Below are 21,098 nucleotides of genomic sequence, written 5' to 3' on the forward strand. Positions count from 1 at the left end.
TTCCCCGTTTTTGGAGGGACATCAAATTAACGTGGCTGCGTGCAGCATCAGAAATAAACAAAGTAAAACTTCTTATCTTTAAAAGAGTTATACTGTAAAATGAGTTGTTCTATACAAGTATGAGCTTTAGATTAATCAACATATAGACCTATTCGTTTGTTAAATCTAAAACACTGACTATACAGTTCACTCGAGAAAGAAAATATATATCACTCATCCAAGTTAGCTTATTTTATTTACAAATAATCTTCTGTGTTAATAATGCATTTATGTAGATTAGAATGTGCATTAAGCAGCATTGAGCAGTATTGTTGCCTGTACTGTAACCCAGTACCACTGATAAACATTATATTGTTTATTTTTCTTAACATGCACAATACTTTTTTTTTTTCATTTAATTTAGGTCATCAGGTCACCATCCTGCTTTCTGTTCGCACTGAAGGTGATGGGAGTTGATTGAAAAAGAATCAATTCCCTGATTCAATTCCCTGATTCTAGACATTGAAAACTAAGAGAAACCCCCAATGGCTTGTTCGGTTCCACACACCAAAAATGATGAAAAAAATGAATGAATTTAGCATCTGAGTGTTTCAAGACAGCTGGTGTATTTTGACCTTTATTTTGAATTTCACTGGTGGGGAAAAAAAATCAGGGCTAGAAACCAGGTCTGGGTAAGACCTTTTCCCAGTGATTGAGACCATTGGCCCATTGGTTACCATGATAAATGTAAGTAATGTTGTACTGTAAAGTTGTACTGTAATGCATTTTATTTCCAATATAAGTGAGTGAGTGAAGAATAAGCTAGGTTGATATGGTGCTTTGCATGTAAAAACAAGCCACACATTCACATGACCCATTACAGGACTGGACACTAGAGACTACAGCACAAACACTAGAGTATAAAACCAGTCATATGATAAAGTCCACCACCCCATGTTTGTATGTCATCAGCAGTGGGTAAGACGAGGAACCCAATCCCTCTTCCAGCTAGTGATAATAGAGGAAGCTTCTCTATTTGTTTCATTTTCCTCCCAAGTGACAACTGTTCACTCCAACTCAAGCTATACTGCCAACGATCTGTCCTTCTGGGAGTATGCTGACCTTTTGTGCATAAACTGAAGGACGTTGCAGAGGAAGCAGTTATGGTCAAGGTGAGTCTGAAACAACAGCTCGAATGAAAAATGTTAGGAATGTCTTACAATAAGATTCAACTCAAGTTAATCACAGTAGATTGAACTGAGTTCAAATAGACCACAGGTTTAAAAATGGTCTCATACTGATGCTAAAGTTTTGCAAAGTGATTTATCATCAATTAATGTTTTTAATCATAAAACTAAAAGTCAATCAAGTTGTCATTTAGTTTAATGGGACCCTTAGCTGAACTGTGACGTTCTCTTTACTTTGCTACTCATATTCCAGTTCAGATATAGGGCAGAGTGTATCAGGTAGCATAGCGGTCAGGAATCGTAGCCGATTATGTGAATAATAGCTGCTAAACCCCTGTTTCACCAGTAATCTCATCCTGCTCCCCGGTATTGGGGAGGTTTAGTGTCAGAGGAGTCTCTGATCCCCCATAAGTGCTGGATTGGGCCAAAGCAGTTCAAAAACAGTTTCAAAAACAGAGAAAGTGAGCTGGACGCCCTAGGAGATAAATGGTAGAAAGAGGAGTTAGGGAACGAGGAGGTTGTCTTTAACGAGGAGAGAGTTGAGTATCTGAAAAGATGATCAGAGAACTCAGAAGTGATTCAATTTTATGTCTTTTGAGAGGAAACAAATGATCACTACTTATGAATGAGTCAAGTTTGTTAACAGACACCTCTTTACTCCATAACATTTTAAAACAGTGATTATTATTACAGACAACATCAGTGTGTCTGCATGCAGTTGAGTACTAAATCTTGCTCTTGACAACATGAAACATGAACGCTCAGCTGAAGATGGTTCAAGATGGTTAATGTACTATGTAAGGAGCATCCAGAGTGACACAGGTAACCGTATATAAACATATTATTCATAATGAACAGATAATGTGTTCTAAACTAATACATGCACTATTAATTTTTTTCTTTTAAAGAAAGCTTGCCAGTAATTTTAGCATCAGGAAAGAGATCCTGCAGGACACAACAAAAGTGGCATGAGTGAGAGGTTTTTACTTTCACACGGATGTGAGCGAGTGGTCAGATATGAGGCTCCTGGGACAAACAAGGACCAGATTCATTTCCATGTGATGCATTTACAGCACTTCTTCTTTTATAACTAGTAAGTAAGGTTATGTGACGGTCTAATAAGGATGTGATGGTTTAAATTATGAAAATATCTCTGGTAGGTTACCAAAAATGATTTTAAAAAAAAGTCCTGTGCACATCTCCAGTTGAGACAAATTATGAATTCGTGTGATGTAGCTGAAGTTGAAGAACTGAGCCAGAATTCAGAGACCATGGGGACATTGCTGACATTTTTCTGGGAGCATAGTTGTAGGGTTCTTATTTAGTTAAGAAAAAAAATCTTCTGAATATCATAAACATCTGTGAGCTCACATATGTAGAACAGTGCAGATAGCACTATCTTCCAAGTGTGTTATGCTGCCCTGGGATGAGGCATGAGCAGCAGCTCAAAAAGATGTCTTGGAGGAAGCACGTGTTTGCTCCACCCTCCCTGGTTGGTAGTTGTTGTGTGATAGGGGAGAGCTAGCTACTAGGTGGAAATTGGCAAGAAAAAACTGAGGAGAAAATGCAGGGAAATCTTAAAAGAGATACAGATATACTGACATTTGGAGGTTAAAATCTCAATACAAATATGGATAAACAGATATTTGGAGCACTAAACAGATACAAATACCCTTAGACACAGGCTTTTGTATCACTTTTGTGTTTGTCTTTCTGTGACTGCTGTCATTTACACACATAACATTTTGTCTATTTGTAGCAAAGCTTCTTAATTACAGCAGTACTATTTACCACATTTCTGCATATTATCTTTTTGCTGTTTTTAATGCATATTTACATGCACATGTACACTTTGTATAGTTACATAGGAAGCAGGTAAGATTTTAGGAGATAAATGAATGGCTCTTTCAGTGAGAGAAACCAAGAAAGGGAGTTAAACTGGCTCAAGCCTCTCAGCGTTCATTGATAGAAAGCACTGATTGATGACTTCACGAGGAGGACCTCCCTGTAGTGTGCAGAGTGCAACATTACTTCAGGCATAACGTCACAGGTGCAATGAGAGCTTCCCTGCAGGACTTAGCATTCTTTACTCAGAGCCAAACAGCCAAACAAAAAGCATTAGAAGGGAGTAGAATGTGAGTAGGAGGACAGACAACAATGTTCCTTAAGTGCTCTATATCTGTGGACATGCAGGCTGAGCTGAACCCCAGAACATGGGTTAAGAGGAGGGTGACTGAAAAAATTAAGAGTGAAGACTTCCATGGTACTATTAATAATACTATAGTGCTGTTGAATGCTCAATTTTGGTCAAATGGTGTTGCTTATTTTTCTGCAACAGCAGCTCTGATAGTATTGTTTGGTGCAGGGTTTACATTATTGTACTTGTTCTCCATCCATTCTTTATACTGCTTATCCTACACAGGGTCACGGTGGAGCCCAGAGCCCATCCCAGGGGACTCAGGGCACAAGGCGGGGGGACACCCTGGAGCACATGTCTTTGGACTGAGGAGGAAACCCTGGAAGTATGGAAAGAACATGCAAACTTCGCACACACATGCAAGATTCGCACCCCCAACCCTGGAGGTGCGAGGCAACAGTGTTAACCAATAAGCCAACATGCCCCCTTGCATTTGTACTAATATTCAATAATAACAAATTACACAGGGAATTACACTTGTATAGCGGACACTCCACATAAAGGATTTTAAAAATGTGTGTAATTGTTGATATGGTGAAGTCTTTTATGACATGATATTTGTTTAGCATTTTTATAAGATGTCTCCAGGGTCAGATCAAGTAAAGCAGTTCCTTTAAGGTTTTAGACATGGGGAAGTCTTCAAGATGGAGTGCTTTCTGCTTTCTCAATAACATGACAAGCTGCATTTTTTTTATCGTATTATCTTCAAGAGAAAGAGAAAAGGGACTCTGGTTAAAGAATGAGGGAACTACTTATACCTGCCATAAAGTAAGTGATAACAGGAACTAACTTATTTCTTGGATGTTTTGTTCTTTAATTAATAAAAAAAAAAATGTAATTGCCGCAATTCCTGTGGTACAAGAGGAAGAAAACACTTCAGGACGTACTGAAATTGGAAAATAATCAACTTCAGCATTGTTTTGTGCTGGGCTGCATCACACCACCCTGTCAGCACACCCCACTGTATTTTATTCCTTTTGTAATAGATCACTTTTCAGATAAAAACATCATCAAGGATGTCTGGCGAGATAGTGATTTAACTTCTTTTTTTTTTTACTCTTTACTGCTCATTATAGTGCATTTTTTTACATTTAGAAACTTTGCACACTACTATATGTGCCAAAACTGGAAGAAACTCAAAGCTCTTTAATCAGTTGTTTTCATTTCGTGATCAGGCAAATGACAAAGCCGTCGCCATTTAATCTCACAGCCCATGCAGTCAGGCTGTTTTTCCACCGACTAAGCCTGATTAGAGGAAGTGACTTTTTCAAAGGAAACATTTGCTTTATCCATAAACAACTTAGATTAAGTGAATACACTTTAGGAAATTAAACACTGTTTATAAGTTTGCTCAATAATGAATCAAGAGAAAGTCTCTGGAACATTAATATGATGTTGAAACTGTCTGATGTGTTTGCTTTTTAACAGCTGTAGTATAGTACTTCAGCTCTGTGTTAAAACAAATGGCATTTCAACCTTCTGGACTGATGATATTTTCTGGTGCTCTACTGTCTGTTTGCAGAAAATTCAACATGACAGTATCGTTGATTCCATCATTAATGATTCCATCATGAATAATGCATAAAGAGGTGGAAGAGACCTGTTTTTTTTTTTCTAGTTTTCAATTTTCTATGTTACTCTCCTTAGCGGCATTCAGAAGGTAAGCTCCATATGAGCCTTCATTTATTTCAATTAGTCCAAGATCTGAAAAAGCTGCACATTCAATGACACTATTTTTAAAGTAAAAGCTAAAAAAGTAACAAGGCACACGCAACAATTATGATCTCATTAGAAATACATTTCAGCATTATGTGTGATTTATTATGTCTTTACTATGCTGTCACAGTCCCTTGCAAATGAAAAATAGACTTAACTGCTAATTATGATGAGCCACAATCAAAGAAAATCCCTTTAATAGATCTGATTTCCTAATCTAATAATACAGCCAAAAGAAAGTGACGTGGCAAAAATATTTCTCTTCACGTCTGTCAATCATTCTATTGTTTGGGTTTTACTGTATTACGCTGATGATGTGTAAGAACATGCCAAGACATCATCAGCTGTACAATTATTTTTTACATTTTGATTCAGAAGCCAAGTTTCTGATTTTGAAGTTGCTCATTAACAAGTGTGTCATGTTTGATCATGCCTCAGCATGCAACTTTGTCTTTGATTAATAGTACATTAAGCTGATTGCAACAGCCTCTTTTCCACTGAGGGGTGAATGGTTCAGAGCAAAGAAGAGTTACACAAATCTGAATGCTTTCAACCTGCACTCAGTCAGTTTGTACTCAGTATGACAGAATCATGGGGTTTGGGATGGCTTAATGATATATGTATTCACTGACTGGTACTACATTCACGTCAATATATAATCCAATGTCATGTTTCCTCTTTCAATATGCAGTAAAATATCCAAGATCGGGTTTCTTCCCACCTCCCAAAATCATGAGAGTAAAGCTCAGGAGCATTTAGAAGCAGTATTTGCTAGTCCAGACACAGCATTCTTAAGAAAATAGGTCGGTCTTATTGTAAATGATGACCATTAATCTCCAGTTATTCAGCCATTTAGATGAATACTGCCTCAAAATCATGCCTATATAGTGCCAGTCATTGAAGCTGAATTGTGCTAATCTTGTCATAAATAGACAAAATGAATAAATAACAGCACGCAAAGTATTTTAGCTTAAGAAATAGCAGAGGAAAGGATTTAAATAGGGAGGACGGTACCAGGATTCAGACTGACACTTCCTGCCCCATATCAGTGATAGTTTATGGGCTCCTGAAGAAAGTGTTATTTATCTGAGACCTTTGGATGGTCTTTATCTCTGGCTATTATGACTAGCAAAAGAAGGCCAAGTGATGATCCAAAAAGCACCATGTCACTGTCAGTGCAGACAGACAAATAGGCCTTCACACTCACATACTGTAGGATGGGGTTTGATGGGAACATACATAGAGATGTCCCTATAAAATAACAAGAGACTGACAATAGTGTCAATTTCAAATTCTAATGGCACTTTTCCAGACAGTGGAAGTCGGCATGGTATGATTCCTAATCCATACCCAGAACCATCCGTACCCTCATGGCTCAAGACAACTAAGTGAGACTATTTATAGCTCCTTTCATAGTCCGTTTGTAACTTTATCCAGCACTGGTACTTAGTTACAGTACGAATCACATGGTAATAGAAACAAAATATGGAGTCAATGATTTGTTACTGAGGCACTGTCCAGTGGAAAAGATATTGGCAATGACTGAAAACAAAGAAAACAAGTTCACTCCAAAGTAAAACACAGATGTCCTTAAAGTCAAAAGAATTTAAAACAAATTTATAAAAAGTCTGGGCTAGTAGAAGTTTGCTCACAGTTTCTATGGAAGTCTTTTTGGTGTGATAATGAAATCCTTGTCTTTCACAGTTTATCTGTCATCCTGTAAGCTTCCAGTTTTTATTGACCTCAGTGTCTCAGTCACCTTTCATGGCCCTGTAGACACGAGTGACTGAATCAAGTCTACTGTAGCACCAGTGATCTGGACTGGAAAACTGGGTCACATTGGCTAAGCCGTTGGCACACACACAAGCAACCCTCCAGCAATTCAATTAAATTTACCCTGGAACTCTCTGGCATACCAATCTATCCCCTCAATGGCTCCCTGAAATCAGATGGAATCAGAGTAATGCACAATGACGCAATCCCCATGGATATGAATGTTATTTCCTTCTCTGTATCCACTCCCTATTTTTACTATCTGTCTCCAAGACTCCATCATTACTGCTACAAAATATTCTTGCCTTACTCAAGCTCAAAGACCTTATTTCAAAATTCTCAGAAACAGCTAACCTTTAAATAAAATCCAGAATGTGATATCTTGATAAGAATGTTAAGATTCAAAACAGGAGCGTTCGTTTAGTCTCATCAGAACCTGAGAAGATAAAGAGCATTGATAAGTCCCTCGGTCTGTTGCTGATGCTTGAATCCAAGAAAAAGCAGAGGCTCAGGTCCAACACATGAATGTGATCTCTTTGTCTCTGTCTCTCACTTTCTCTCTCTCTTGATATTTCTGCCTGGTGTTCATTACAGCCCGGAATTCGCAACATCTAAGATGGTAATGCATTACTTCCGTCAAGGACGTAGCCTCTCTTGCAAGATGGGAACGACAAGCTCTCTTGACTGTCATCACTTTTATTAGACTTGCTCCACAAACCGTGTACCTCATAACCTCTTCTTCATTTTCCACAATGCCTATTCTACACACAGAAAAACTAAAAATAAAATTGTTAAAATAAGACACTTGCCAAAAATATGTTGGCTTTGCATTATTATAGTAGGGAGTATTTTTATTACAAGGACATCGCAACACCTAAACCACATTAATTAACCTGAGGCTTTCTATTAACAATGTTAAGCAAATTAAAAATATATCTTATTTAGGTGTTAAACTGGGATTTACATATTGGAAGAGACTTATTTCTTTTATAATTACCCACAATGTGGGAACAGCACTGCTGAATAAATTATGTGAATTTACATAAACCAAAGCTCACTTGAGAATTTAACTATTGATCTTACAGCTTATTATTATTTCTAAGAAATGCAATGTACATATATTTGATAATTCCATAGACTTTGTGGAAGCTTATAACACATTTAATGCTCCTAATCACTGCACACATTCAACATAACAGTCAGTGATGTCATTCCCAGCATTCCCAAACCAGATGTTCAGTATTCTTCCCAAACAAACTGAAAATGAGAGAATAGATGGACAATTCTGCAAATCCAAACTTCAAAGAGCAGGGAGCAGAGACACATCTGGATAGTTAAGAGATCTAGAACTTCTGGCAGACAGAAAAAAAGAGAATAAATATCTGTCAATGATCTAAAGGCTCACCACAAGTGAGCTGATGTCTGCATCGGATTACTGACTATACTTAATACGGAAACAAATATGACGGTCTTATGTTTGGTAGTCAGCACGTACAAGTGCAAGTGCATGTTCCCTCTTCCTGAGGGGAAAAGTGAACGATATGTGGAGTGGATAATGTGATGCTACACAAACATAGACACACATAAGCACACACACACACACACGCACACACACATACACACAAAGACCCCAATTTTGTAAAGGTCTGCCTTTGCCTTATTACATTAATTTAGCACCTGCAATTTGCAAACTGTGTATACAATTACAACAGAGGGGCAAGTATAACATTTGCTTTAGCTTTTTCAAAGATGATGAAATTATTTGATTAAAGGTTCTAAAAATGATGTCTCAGTGGCTCATTATAGCTGCACTGTGACATGGCATGAGCAGCAGTTCAAAAAGAGCTGAAGATGTATCTAATGAAGCACATATGAGCCCTTACCCTGTGCAATAGTGTAAAACATGCTAATGGATGGGAATTGGCAATGACCCGTGTATTTGAGCAGTTTTCAATACCTCTTAATGCCCTTAATTGATGTTATACTTGATCTATAATTAAGAACATATTGATTATATACTATTAATTATAGGCCATTAAGAACAATTATCAAACAATATTGTACATATTGTTTCCCCCATTTTTTTCCTATAATGTAATTTACAGAATTATCCTTTGTAAATCACCTGCAATATGGCCACTACCTGCGTTGTCTCACACTACATACAAATCAGCCTCTTTATTAGTACATCGGGGCAGTGTCTTGTATTACATGTCTCTCTGAGGCATTTCCACTAACCATTTTATAATTGAAGCTAAATGTGTTGTGCCTATGCTTAAACTCATCCTTAACCATACATATAATTTTTTGGTTTTTCAAGTTATCTTGAAAAGTTAAGATCAAGTTATCTTCAAGTTATCTAAGTAAGCTATCTTCTTCTTCTTCTTCTTCTTATGATTATTATTTTTTTGTGAACCACTTTATCAAAAAAAATTTGTTCAAAATGATAATTTATTCCTATCATTATGGGGCCATCTATAGGTATAGATAAATAGGTATAACAAATACCTAAAAGTATAACTTCTAAGGCAAAGAACATAGCACAGCCCGCCTCACACATTGTCCACTTAGTACCACACAGCATGAAGCAATGCAACTCTGCCAGCAGTCAACTTCCATTCTGTATACACAAACTAAACCAGGCTGAGTGTAAACTGTGGCTTTTCAAAAGGATCACAGATTGGAGGAAGAGTTGGGACTTGCTTGTCTTGAGCAAAGCTCAACAATCTCACACCAGTGGGTTTTGCCAAGCTGCCTTCATCCAAAGAAATGCCTGGTTAGATTTGTTGCCTTGTTGCCTTTATAAAATACAAACTCGTTCGAAAGGAAGGGGGTGGTAAATGTACTATATGCAGAGTGTACCTTCAGTAGTGTGAACTCAAAAGAAGAGGATTCTTGTATATATTTATGGTGGCCTATAAAAACTTTGACATTTTCTACTATATATAATTCTGAAAACTACACTTTCCTGAAATGAAGTATGTTTCTTTTTTGCCTGTATCTCAACCAGAAGTAAAGTTTAAATTTTAATGTCTGGTTACCGCCAAAAGTCAGAGAGAAAATTGCATTTAAATCTCATTCCGAATGGGTTTGATGACGTATGCAGAACATAATTTGAAATAAATGTAGTTTTCTTTAAACTCAGATCTATCGTTAAAGAATCTTCATCATATATTCTGAAATGGAGACACATTATCACACATTCTGTTATAGAATTTGGCTTTTTACTGGGATTAAGATTTCACTGGGATCACCTAATATAGTGTGACAAGTAATAATCTTAAAAGACAGCTGAAATCGCACAGTGTTACAGTGTTAAAAAGCATCTGTAGACAAAAAAATAATTTTGGCCCAAACTTAAATTTTCATCTCTTTTTGGCTGTTGGCTAGAAGTCAGCCACAGCCACATCTGTAGGTTTTCCCAGACATACAATATGTGTTAGCCCCCAGTGTATGAGAGTCTCACCCGGTTTGCTGGGACACTCGGTGCATTTGTGCAGACCCCATGAAGCTCCCACACTGCCGCAGCAGTCTTCCTGCTTGGTAAGACCTGGCAGAGGCTTCCCACACTGCAACATAAGCACACAAACACACAATAGCACAAATTCCAGCGACTCATGTTTCTGAACAAACACAAGGGTCTTTTCAAGAGGATGAATGTTACAAAAGGTTTCGGAATAGGCAGTTGAAGTATACTATGAAACCCAGGCCTGTTCTAGCATCAGATGAGCTGCATAAAACCCAGGCAGTATCATCACTAAACCTATCTCCTTTTCTTCTAGCATCCTACCTTCCTTCTGATATCTAAATGCCTAATGCATGCTGTGCTTAAAAAGGCTTACAGATAGAGTGTGCCTCTTCACATTTAAAACAAAAAAGATGAGGAGCAGCTGAGTCCGGTTAGAGAGGACAAAAGAAGCCTCTTTTTTCCACTCTCTCCTCCCCTGGCACATTGCTCATGGATCTGAGCTAACTGTGAGATTAGGATCTGAATTCCTTTTAGATTTATGGGACCTTGGAAGCCAAGTCACTGTTATGTCAGATATATTATTAGGGCATTGGCATCATCTCTCTATTCCCAATACACACGCTTGTATCTGAATACGAGCATGTTATCCTAAATGGAAAAAATGCTGAATCATTTTGCATTGAGTATGTTCTTTTCTTGTCAAGACTACTAACAGGCCAGACAGAGACAATTAAGAGACAAAGACAGAATGTACTTTTCTTCAGCCAAATCTTTTCTAAGCTTACACATTCTCAAGCTCCATTTATCTAATTGAGTGTAAGCCTTGCACACAAAGATGCTTGGTTAGGTAATTGAGATCGTAGCAATTTAAAAATATACAACCTTATGTGATGTAATGAGCTTTATAATATTGTGTTGAAGGATCATGTTAGTTACAGCTTGTCTCTTTACCACATTCCAGATGGATGTATAGAGTCATATCCTCTCCCTAACAGTGCCTGCCCTTTTGACCCCAAATCATTACACCTCTGCTAATGTGACTGGAATCTGAGAGGGCTGAACTTCACAGGATGCATAAATTCCAACAGTAAATCAGAAGCATAGCTTCCTTCCTGTCTGACAGCAACATATATTAGCTACTGTATGTTTCTGTTTTAGAAAATAAATTGGTGTCGTTGCAATGTCGGAATGAACTTTCACTAAGACCTTGGTAGAGCAATAAAACATTAGAAGAAAGAGATTTGGGCATTTGATGGAGCATTTGATGATTAGAGAAATTGGCAAAATCACCCTTATGAAAATATAGTATACTATATTGTATACCATAGTACAAGTGTATTAGTGTTTTACATTTGTTAATATATAATAAAATACAAAAGTATAATATGTATGTACAAGTTCTGTATTCTTAACTTGTTCTCACTTTTATTCACTGGCAAGGTTTGTGAGTCAAGTTAGGTCAACTTTATTTATATAGAGTATCTCAAGAAAAACACAAAATGCTGTGCAATAAATCAAGTTAATACGAATTTCAGTAAATGAGGTTAGCAATCTCTTCTCCAATACAATTTAAAATAATTCAGTATTTTGCTGTGGCACAGAGGGTAGTTTTGCCACCTCACAGCTCCATTGTCTCTGGGTCCAAGCGGAGCTCAGGTTACTGTCTATGCAGAGTTTATCATATTCTCCCCTTATCTGGGTGGGTTTCCTCCAGGTTTTCCAGTTTCCTCCCAACTCTCAAAAACATGCCAATAGGTACATGCTAGTACCCAGTAGGAGTGTGTAAATGTGTGTGTGTGTGTGTGTGTGCGTGCAGGGTGTATTTCCACCTACTTAAACATACTAATATATCAAACTCAAATTATTCAACAAGGACAAACATGCCATATACTTGAATTTCTTTCTTTCTTTCTTTCTTTCTTTCTTTGTTTTTTGAAATAGTTATTTAGTTCATCTAATAAGTACCTAAGTAAGTCAGTGAGTAAATAAGTGCTGTCCTGTCTGGATGTGTCATGTATCTGGCCTTGCCTGGGCCACACCCCTTATCTTTAGTTTTACCTGTGTCTAATTGTAGCACCTATATCTTTGTGTCCCATTGCAGGCTGTGATGTTACCCTGCTCTGTGTATATTACCCCTTCTTGTGTTTGTCATGAATTGATCATGTATTGACTTAGCTTACCATTGTTTCTTAATTTGGATTATAGAAAAGTCTAAGTTGACCTCCTGTGCTCTGAAGTCTGCTTTGGATTATGACCATGAGTTTCGGAAATGCCTTAATAAACAGAGTCTGCGTGTCCAAACACCTGTGGCTCTCATGTGATACAAATACCGAAACATACAGTATCTGAGTGTTTTAATCAGGACCATCTCTCCTGAGTCCAAAATTTAAAACTGAGACAAGAGGAGGTGAACTCACAGACAGGGAAAAGTTTCAGTAGGGGTCACTGATTTTTGAGTTGAGGCCAAGTAACTCAAGCCAATTTAGAACCTTGAAGGAAATTGTTACCTTATGCAATTATAAAGACTGTGTTGTATCAAAATACTGACACACTAACATTCATTCATGCTGACACAGTAAATGGTAATTTTCATGAGACCATGACAAGTCATGAGTACCACAACTCAAATACATCTGTACGTTGTGTACTTTTAGTCAATCCAGTCTTAATTTGTTTACTTGACATACCTTTCCATCAACTGTTTCCTGGAAACACCTTCCCACATGTCCATTTAGCCTAATATGTGGCCTGTGGTGGTTTTGCCCGTGGTCCTGACCAGTGCTGTGCACGCTGTTCTGCCCATTTCCATTCCCATTGACATTGATATGATTACTGCCAGGCTGAGAGCGCTGTTGTACCGAGTGTCCTGTTTCAGCTGTTTGGCCCGGTTTGACCCGTGCAACCTGGTGGATCTGAACCTGAGCTTCTGGTGGGTGCTGGACATGTACATTCACCAGCGAGGGTAAAAGGGAAGCTACAAAAACAGAAAAACAGTCATAACATCATGACTATATAGGAAGGCTATAAACATAACATGACTCATCTATTAATGAAAAACAATGTAACACACTGAGGGCAATGATAATTCCACACACACTTATTGACTCATTATGCTGTACACCTTCTTTATATTTTAGAAATACTGAATCAAGTAAAAACATAAATGACAGCTTGGACCAGTAAGCAGTAGATAACACACTTTCCTTGACCATCTAGCGCCTGATGGAAATCTGACATGCCCATACCTTTCAGAAATCACTTGTTCAAGTATACAAGCAACTTCTTGTATTACACGATACAGAAGAAGCTCTTTAATGGTTCTTTTTCACTTGCTACACAAAGCCTGAGATGCCTGAACAGTGATGTAACAGGTCCAGATGTGATCCCTGCCACTGAATTAGACTTATTAAAACATGGCACAAGGGTCAACAAGCAAATGAGAATGGAATGCAGAGGGTTGGAGGCCACATGAGAGCTTCTGCATCTATTTAATGCTGGATAAAGAAAAGAAAAGAGAGCAAGCAAGTGTGAGGTATGCCAGGAGAAGTATATTTTAAATTTTTGGAATTGAAAATGACGGGTGTTCTTTGTTAGCATGGATATCGTTGGCATTGGTGAGACATATTCTGGTTTTCATATTCATAATGAGTTTGCTGAAAAAGGAACACGCTGTGAACAATATAGGCCACTTGAAACATGTGCACAAAACAAGATCCAGATATAACCATTAATATTTGACCATTCGAACAATTTCTGATTTCTATAAATCAAAAGCCAAGTAATAACAAATTACATGTCATGCATGGGAACACAAGGAACTAAGTAAACTTACAAATTTGTCTGAAAGGATGATCAGCTGCATTCCTTCCTCTTTAATTCTCTTATGAAATGAATTAACATGAATCACTATGTGAAAGACACAGGCACAGTGGGGCCATGATTGTGTTTTGCCTTTACCTTGCTGGTTAGAGAGAGGAAGGGTGTAGACTGTGTGAGATGAGCCATTGTGCACTCTGCTATTGGTTTGTCGGCCGGGTGAGGGTTTGCTGGGATTCAGAGCCGGAAGGTGACAGAACTTTCCTGTGGAGTTTGATGGGCACCAGCATTCATTTTGCCCGATACACCGTCCTCCATTCAAGCACGGAATCTGACAGAAAACTAGAAAATAAACAAAGACAGTCTGAGAAAAATGATAAGAAACCCCCTTTCCAATTTGGTAAATCTCAAGCCACAAAAAGGGCAAAATTTACTTCATCAGAAGAGACTTTTAGTTTGATGTGATTTATCTCAAAATAAACACTTGCAAACAGGGGAATATAATGAGCTTTTCTTTAGGCAGCAAAGCGTTTTGAGCACTTGAGCACTCATTTGAGAGGGGATTTATGAACTCTAAAATTCACCCTCAGGGAAAACACATTAAGATGGTCCTCATATTAGTGGGAAGACTTGTACTGGCTTGACCTCTGCTTCCTTTAGCTAATTATGCTTTCCTAAGGACCACTAATAACTTCCTGTATTCCAATGAACAGTTAAAAATGATTGAACTCACAGACCAATAACGTGTTCAATGGGTCAAAGACACTGATATTTTAATTGCTATTAATTTTGTTAACTAAGCAAATTACAGCGAATCAAAAGTAACCCCTAGTAGTGTAACAACACCAAAATATTTCAATCTACATGCCAGACCTTCTTTTGAACAGACAAAACCATCACAAACCAGACACAATTTTGCAGTCATGGAGAGCAAGAATGGAATGATACAGATGAACAGCTGTGGTTTCACAGAGCATCTTTAATTCTGCTTATATTCTGTCAGCAGTGCCTGTGCCCTATATACCTGTGACCGGGGCATCCGAGCCCCCCAAACTGAACCCATTTGCCGTCAGACTTCAAAGAGACACTATGAAAAATACCTAGGAAGCTTCAGCAATAAATGGAAGGGCCTTTGTAGACACAAAACAGTGAAAATAGTTCTGACCTCAAGAAGGCATCTGTTCTCCTCGTTTGAGCAATACTGTCTGAGATAATAGTTGCAGTGTGGCAAAACAGAAAGAGATAAAAGACAAAGAATTGAAACAACCTGTCCAATCTCTTCCACTTTTATTCTGTGAAAAATCAGGAGACAAATTAATGGAAAAACAACATAGTGTCTTAGTGTCTGAGTAAGGTGATGGTCCAAAAGATCTTCAGCATAGAGTCTCTGGATCTGTACTGGAGAAATAAACATCAAACGTCCAAAAGATATTCCCTTGGTGTTTGATTATGGTGGACAGCACTGTCTCTCAAAAATCTCCACCCCATCAAACCATTCAGTGAACTGTCCCTGTGGATATATCTATGGTGGTATGGCAATCCTGGAAGAGGCCACTGTTACAAATTCCTCCTCTCAACACACAGTTGTCATTCATTGTCATTGTGCTTTTGTTTGTTTTGGCAAGTGCCTTTGTTTGGGTTTTAGTCCTGTCTTCGCCCCTGTCCTGTCATTGGTCTGTTACCTATTTTTGTTCATCCGCTGTTAGTGCTTTATTAGTTTGTCTGTTTATATCTGATGGTTCTGTGTTTCATTGCCAAGTCTTATTATACAGTTAGCATTGTTAAGTCCAAACCTTATTTACTGTTGACCGTTCCGTATCCCCAAAGCACACTTATTTGTGTCTTTTGTCATATGTGCATGTGGGTGTGACATTACACAGTTTCCAGATTTCACTGAAGAAAAGCACCAAAAGTCTTGCAGGTCTAAATATTAAACATCAGGACATGTGATATACTGACTCTTCAACTATGCAGGGTTTAGTGTCTGAAAGTCTCCACATAACGACAACATTAGATGCTACCTCACATTCCTAATGGAATACATATTACACCAACAACATCAAATGCTGCATCGGAAATTGCCTCAGTATTAGAACAAGGATAAAAATATAACTCAGGTCATCTCTCAGATGTTGGCAGGTGCCAGGAATGTTTTCCAACATTCAACGCTTCCAAGCTGTGAAAGTGTTTAAAGCACCCCGACATGTTCCAAACAGCTACTATTAAAGGAGCCCTTCACCCTGAAACACATTAAATGTGTTTATATTGAAATATCTGTGATGTGACTAGAGATTCTGGTGCTAATTTGTTGGTTGGTTCTGTATTTTCGTTATTCCCGTGTGAAGTTATTCTGTGTCTGCCGTGCTGATGTCAGTTACGATGGCACTTAATAGAAAAAAAATTAAACTATCTCAAACATACATGATAACAGTCAGGTTTGTCTGTTAGCGCATAAAAACTAGAGAACAAAAGATTCTTTTCTCAGTCACTATTTTTCGAGCAACGTTTAATTTCATATTAATAAGAAATCCAAAGTGGAAGTAGTGGAGACAGCAAATGTTGGACTCAATTTTCGACTTCACTCAGCTAGTTAGTGATCAAGTACGATGGTATTGATGATGGTATTAACATGAAATTAGAAGTTCTGGAACCTTATCTGTTTGAGTAGAGTGTACAGATGAGGAGGTTAGACAGCTGGACAAGCTAAAGGATTAAAGTGCTGCTGCATCGTTCTCTTTACGTAGCTAATCCCCACTGGCACCAATATCAGCAGGTAGTCGAACTGCATTGTGAGTAATATAGGAAACCATTACCCAAAGTGAAAATAGACCAATGAAAGAAATGTCAATGAATGAAACTGAAGAAGTCAACTCAGGATTTCATTGCAAAATAAATCTTGGACACCACTGAAGAACAGATGTTAAGTCATTCAGGGTGGATTTTTCCTTTACGATTACCATAAATCTAAAAAATTACTTGTTTATGCACTGGTAATTCAAGCAAATTAATCACATTTCCCAAATAATTTGGACAAACGCTATGTGTAAATAAGATCAAATTTCAGTTGTCCCTCAAAGGAAACCCTTAAAGGTTCTATGCAGAACTCTTCAAGAAAATGTTTCCACATAAGCAAGGGTTCAGACCCTTAACAACCGTTCCTACACTACACTCTCAGAAGAAAGGGTACTAAACTGTCCCTTTCCATGTCAATGAGGTGGTACCCTGAAGAGTACACCTTTTGTACCTTCACTATGTATCTTTTACCTAGAAAGGTGCATGTAGTGTACCTTTAAATCTTTACCCCAAAAAAGTTAATTACATTCCAATTATGAAGCTCAAATCATTTTTAAAAGCACACTACATCCACATTTCCAGGTATGAGATACTTAATGTTAAGAAACATAAGAGTTTCACCCCAGCAACAGGGAAAGGCAGAGTTTAGTACCTCTTTTTCTGAGAGTGTGTGTACAGTATAAGTTTCACTGTAGTTATTGAATAATAGGTTCTAAATTGAACAACTGTATTATAAACCAGTAGTTCAGCAGTAAATTGCAATGATTACAACAAGAATTATCAGTTCTACTTCTAAAATATCAATTTCCAACAAATATACACATATTTTCATATTTTCAAATATACACATATTTTCAAAATTTATTGAAATCATCAGTGATTCACAATATAGTTCTAAATATAGTTCAGATATACAGTTATGAATAACTTCATAAAAATGATCTGTATCTTCTTTGCATCAGTGTAGTGTCAAGGTATTGAAAGGAGGGAAGAAACAGCTACAAGCCCCATTGATTCACTGCTCTATACTACAAGTATGTTCTCACCAGTGATAAAAAGGACTTGGCTGGGCATTAAACGGTCCACTGGTGTTAACTGAGCTCTGGTGTATGAAATGTGCTTCATTAACCACACGCAGATCCAGTGGGAGAGTGTGAGATTTCCCTATAAAGCAGATTGAGCTGTTAGGAGAGGCAGCTCAGCATTGTTGCCTCTCCTCAGGCCCTCTGTATTGGCTCGGGGCTAAAGCAGGTGGATAAAAGTGGCTTTAATGTAATCCCTGTTAAAACTTGCTCCCTTTCTCCTTCTCTTTCCCGCCCCCTGTCTTTCTTTTTCTTCTGTTGAGCATATGAAATGGTTAAGGTGAGGTTCAAAGCGAGGTGTAAACCGCAGACAAGCAGGGGGTAGAGAGGAGGGAGCGTGGGATGAGTGTGCGGCTTCTCCATCTCTAAAACACCTCTTAGGTCTCAGTGCGCAATCACAGAGCCGATTTTCTCCCTTTCTTTCACTCTTTAATAGCATGCTGAAAGGAATCTCTACAAAATGTTTCATTTCAGTGCATCTCAAAGAAGAGGAAGACTTTTTTGTCAATGACAAAACATGCTCTTGTGAGAAATTCAGAACCAATTCAGATTCAGAAATGCACAAACTGTGAGACGATGAGAAACTTACAGAGTCTGAAGCCATGGGTCTTAGACGGTGGGCCCTGGTTCTCGCTGTACACTGTGGTCTTATCTCCACGCTCACAGCTATTGTAGCACTGCCCCCCATGGCAGATCCTCCTACACACCATGGGTGTAAAGATGATCTTGATTCGGTCCACATTAGCTGTAAGGTTTGCTCCTAAAAATGGTAACGGAGTAGAATGGCAATGAGAAAGCAAGAGCTGAAAGCACAGAACAGACACATACAAGAAGTGCTGCATCTTCACAAGTCACACTCTCCCTGCCTGGACACTGGTAGAACAGAAGGTTTATAACAGTGTAAGTGAGTATGTGTGTCAGCGTGTGTGTGGGTGTGAGTGTGTACACCAGAGTCTGGATAGCTGGAAGGATGTGTCACTGCAAAAGCTCTCCAGAGCAGGATAGAGTGAGAGAGAGAGAGCATCACGAGGATAAGGCGTGTGCGAGCGTGCGCACGTGTATGTGTGTGTGTGTGAGTGTGTGTCTGTGTGTATCTGTAGTTGGAAAGGAAGTCTTGTGTAATGGTGGGAATCTGTTCAACTCCCGTTGCCTTGTAAATGATGGAAAAACAGACGCCTGAAAACAGGGATCTCTTGGAATGTTTGTGAGGATTGAACTTGTTAAACATTGCCATTGTAGTATAATTTGAGGGTGTTGTTAGATGCTGTCCATATGCATATGTCATTCTTTTAATTTTTTTTCTTGAATTACTTTGATTAGGGTTGTATTTCTTTTAATTCACGCTTCTTTAAAACTTTCCTAGCTATGATGTAGACAACAAAGGAAAGGCTTTGAAGCTGAAGTACAAAGTTATGGTTCAAAGTGTTTGTTGGGTTTGTGTAGCGCACGTGTGCTGAGTTTAGAAGAAAAAAAGGGGGCCCTAAGGCACTAGCTGTAAGACATCAAACACACCTTGTACGTGAACAAGAAGAGGAAATTTTCCCCCTAGTCTAACACTTGATTTAAATGAAGAGAGTGTGAGTGTGTATGCATGACGTGTGTTTGCAATTGTGATAAAATGACAGTGATAAATGTGTGTTTTCATGTCTCTGTTTGTGTTTATGTGCTTGTTTGGACACAAATTTCCCTGTGGACATATTAAACACAAATCAGCTCCATGGAGAAGGCCTCCATATGTGTATGTGTGTGCCTGTGTGTGTTCGTGTGTGCCTGTGTGTGTGCCTATGTGTGTGTGTATGATAGATGACAACATTTTACTGAAAGGCAGTGTTCTGAAGGCTACACCTACATAAGCCCTTCATGACAACTGACACAAACCTACATAAACATTTATAAACACTTTTTCCAGGCATAAAGGCTGCTTTTGTCAACTATAATGTGAAGTAGACGTAACACCTACAGTGAGGGGAAATAGGTATTTGGACACATTGTTATTTAATATACTTCCTGTACATATATCCACTTCAAATTTACACACGTCTTTTGTCTATGTATTTATAAATATGAACAAAATGTGTTTTCATAAGCATTAACAAAGATAATATGTCCTGGTACATCACTCCATTCGTGTTTCTTCTGATGATGTGTAATACCCCAGTACTGTTTGCAGACAAGAAACCAGAGAGGCAGAGAGGGAGACTGTGATATAGCTGGCGAAGCTCACAAAAAATGTGCGGCAGCCGGAGGAGGAATGAGCTCTTCGACTCCTCCCCTTGCTTGCCATCCAGCAGCTGCCACCGCGGACACAGCTGGACTATTTCAGTGTCAAGAAGGCGGTCCTACAGCACATCGGCCAGAGGATCAGACACCTGATCACACCAGACACCGCCGATGCTTCCGGTCACTGCAGCTCCCCATGGTCAGCCACCCCTTCTCCTATGCGCAGCAGCTGAAGGACTCCTGTCTTCAGTGGTTGATGGCAGAGGAGTGAGATGCATAACAGATCATCAAACTGGTGGTACTAGAGCAATTTGTTGCTCAACTCCCGACAGGAATGGCGGGATGGGTCCACTGCCACTGGCCCACATCCCTGGACAAAGCCATGCAGCTAGTGGAGGTCCAGGTGTCTTCCTTTTTCCTCCTTCTCTTCCTCTCTCTCTCCTACTCCTCCCCTGTTCCCAGCTCCCCGGGTGCGGGGAGGGCCCCAAAACTGGCCCCCCAATCCCAGTTTTCTCCCCATTTTCCCTCCCCCTTCCTCCTTCACCTCTGATGTCTCCTCCATCTCCCTCTCTCACTACACAGGTGGAACCTTCCACATCCACCAGGATCGGGGCAAAGCCCAGACAGGTTTGCAGGTGTGGCAAGAAAGCCTGGCATTTCCAGGATCAGCATTCCCTCAGGGAAGCAAAAACACTGATCCTGATCCCTCATGAGCCGCAGCCTCCCCAGTGAGTATACAAGGGAGTACACATCAGACCTTGGTGGACTCATGGTGTAAACAGACCACCGTCCGTCAAAGCCTGAGTCAATGCGGGGCACTGGGAAAGGCACAACTGGTGAAGGTGAGGTGTGTGCACAGGGATGTT

General features: G+C 38.9%; 1 protein-coding gene across 1 annotated transcript in view; it reads right to left on the reverse strand.

Annotated features, from left to right (window-relative positions):
- Window positions 1–21,098, reverse strand: part of LOC113538936 (latent-transforming growth factor beta-binding protein 2) — a 116,633-nt gene that overhangs the window by 45,691 nt on the left and 49,844 nt on the right. The window contains exons 5-8 of the mRNA XM_026934411.3: window positions 18,602–18,772; window positions 14,279–14,479; window positions 13,009–13,295; window positions 10,319–10,421 (exon numbers count right to left, since the gene is read on the reverse strand). Of these exons, the coding sequence (XP_026790212.3) occupies window positions 10,319–10,421; window positions 13,009–13,295; window positions 14,279–14,479; window positions 18,602–18,772 (762 nt within the window). The remainder of the gene's footprint in view (window positions 1–10,318; window positions 10,422–13,008; window positions 13,296–14,278; window positions 14,480–18,601; window positions 18,773–21,098) is intronic.

The sequence above is a fragment of the Pangasianodon hypophthalmus genome, chromosome 10, assembly GCF_027358585.1.
Source record: "Pangasianodon hypophthalmus isolate fPanHyp1 chromosome 10, fPanHyp1.pri, whole genome shotgun sequence".
NCBI classification, from domain to species: Eukaryota; Metazoa; Chordata; class Actinopteri; order Siluriformes; family Pangasiidae; genus Pangasianodon; species Pangasianodon hypophthalmus.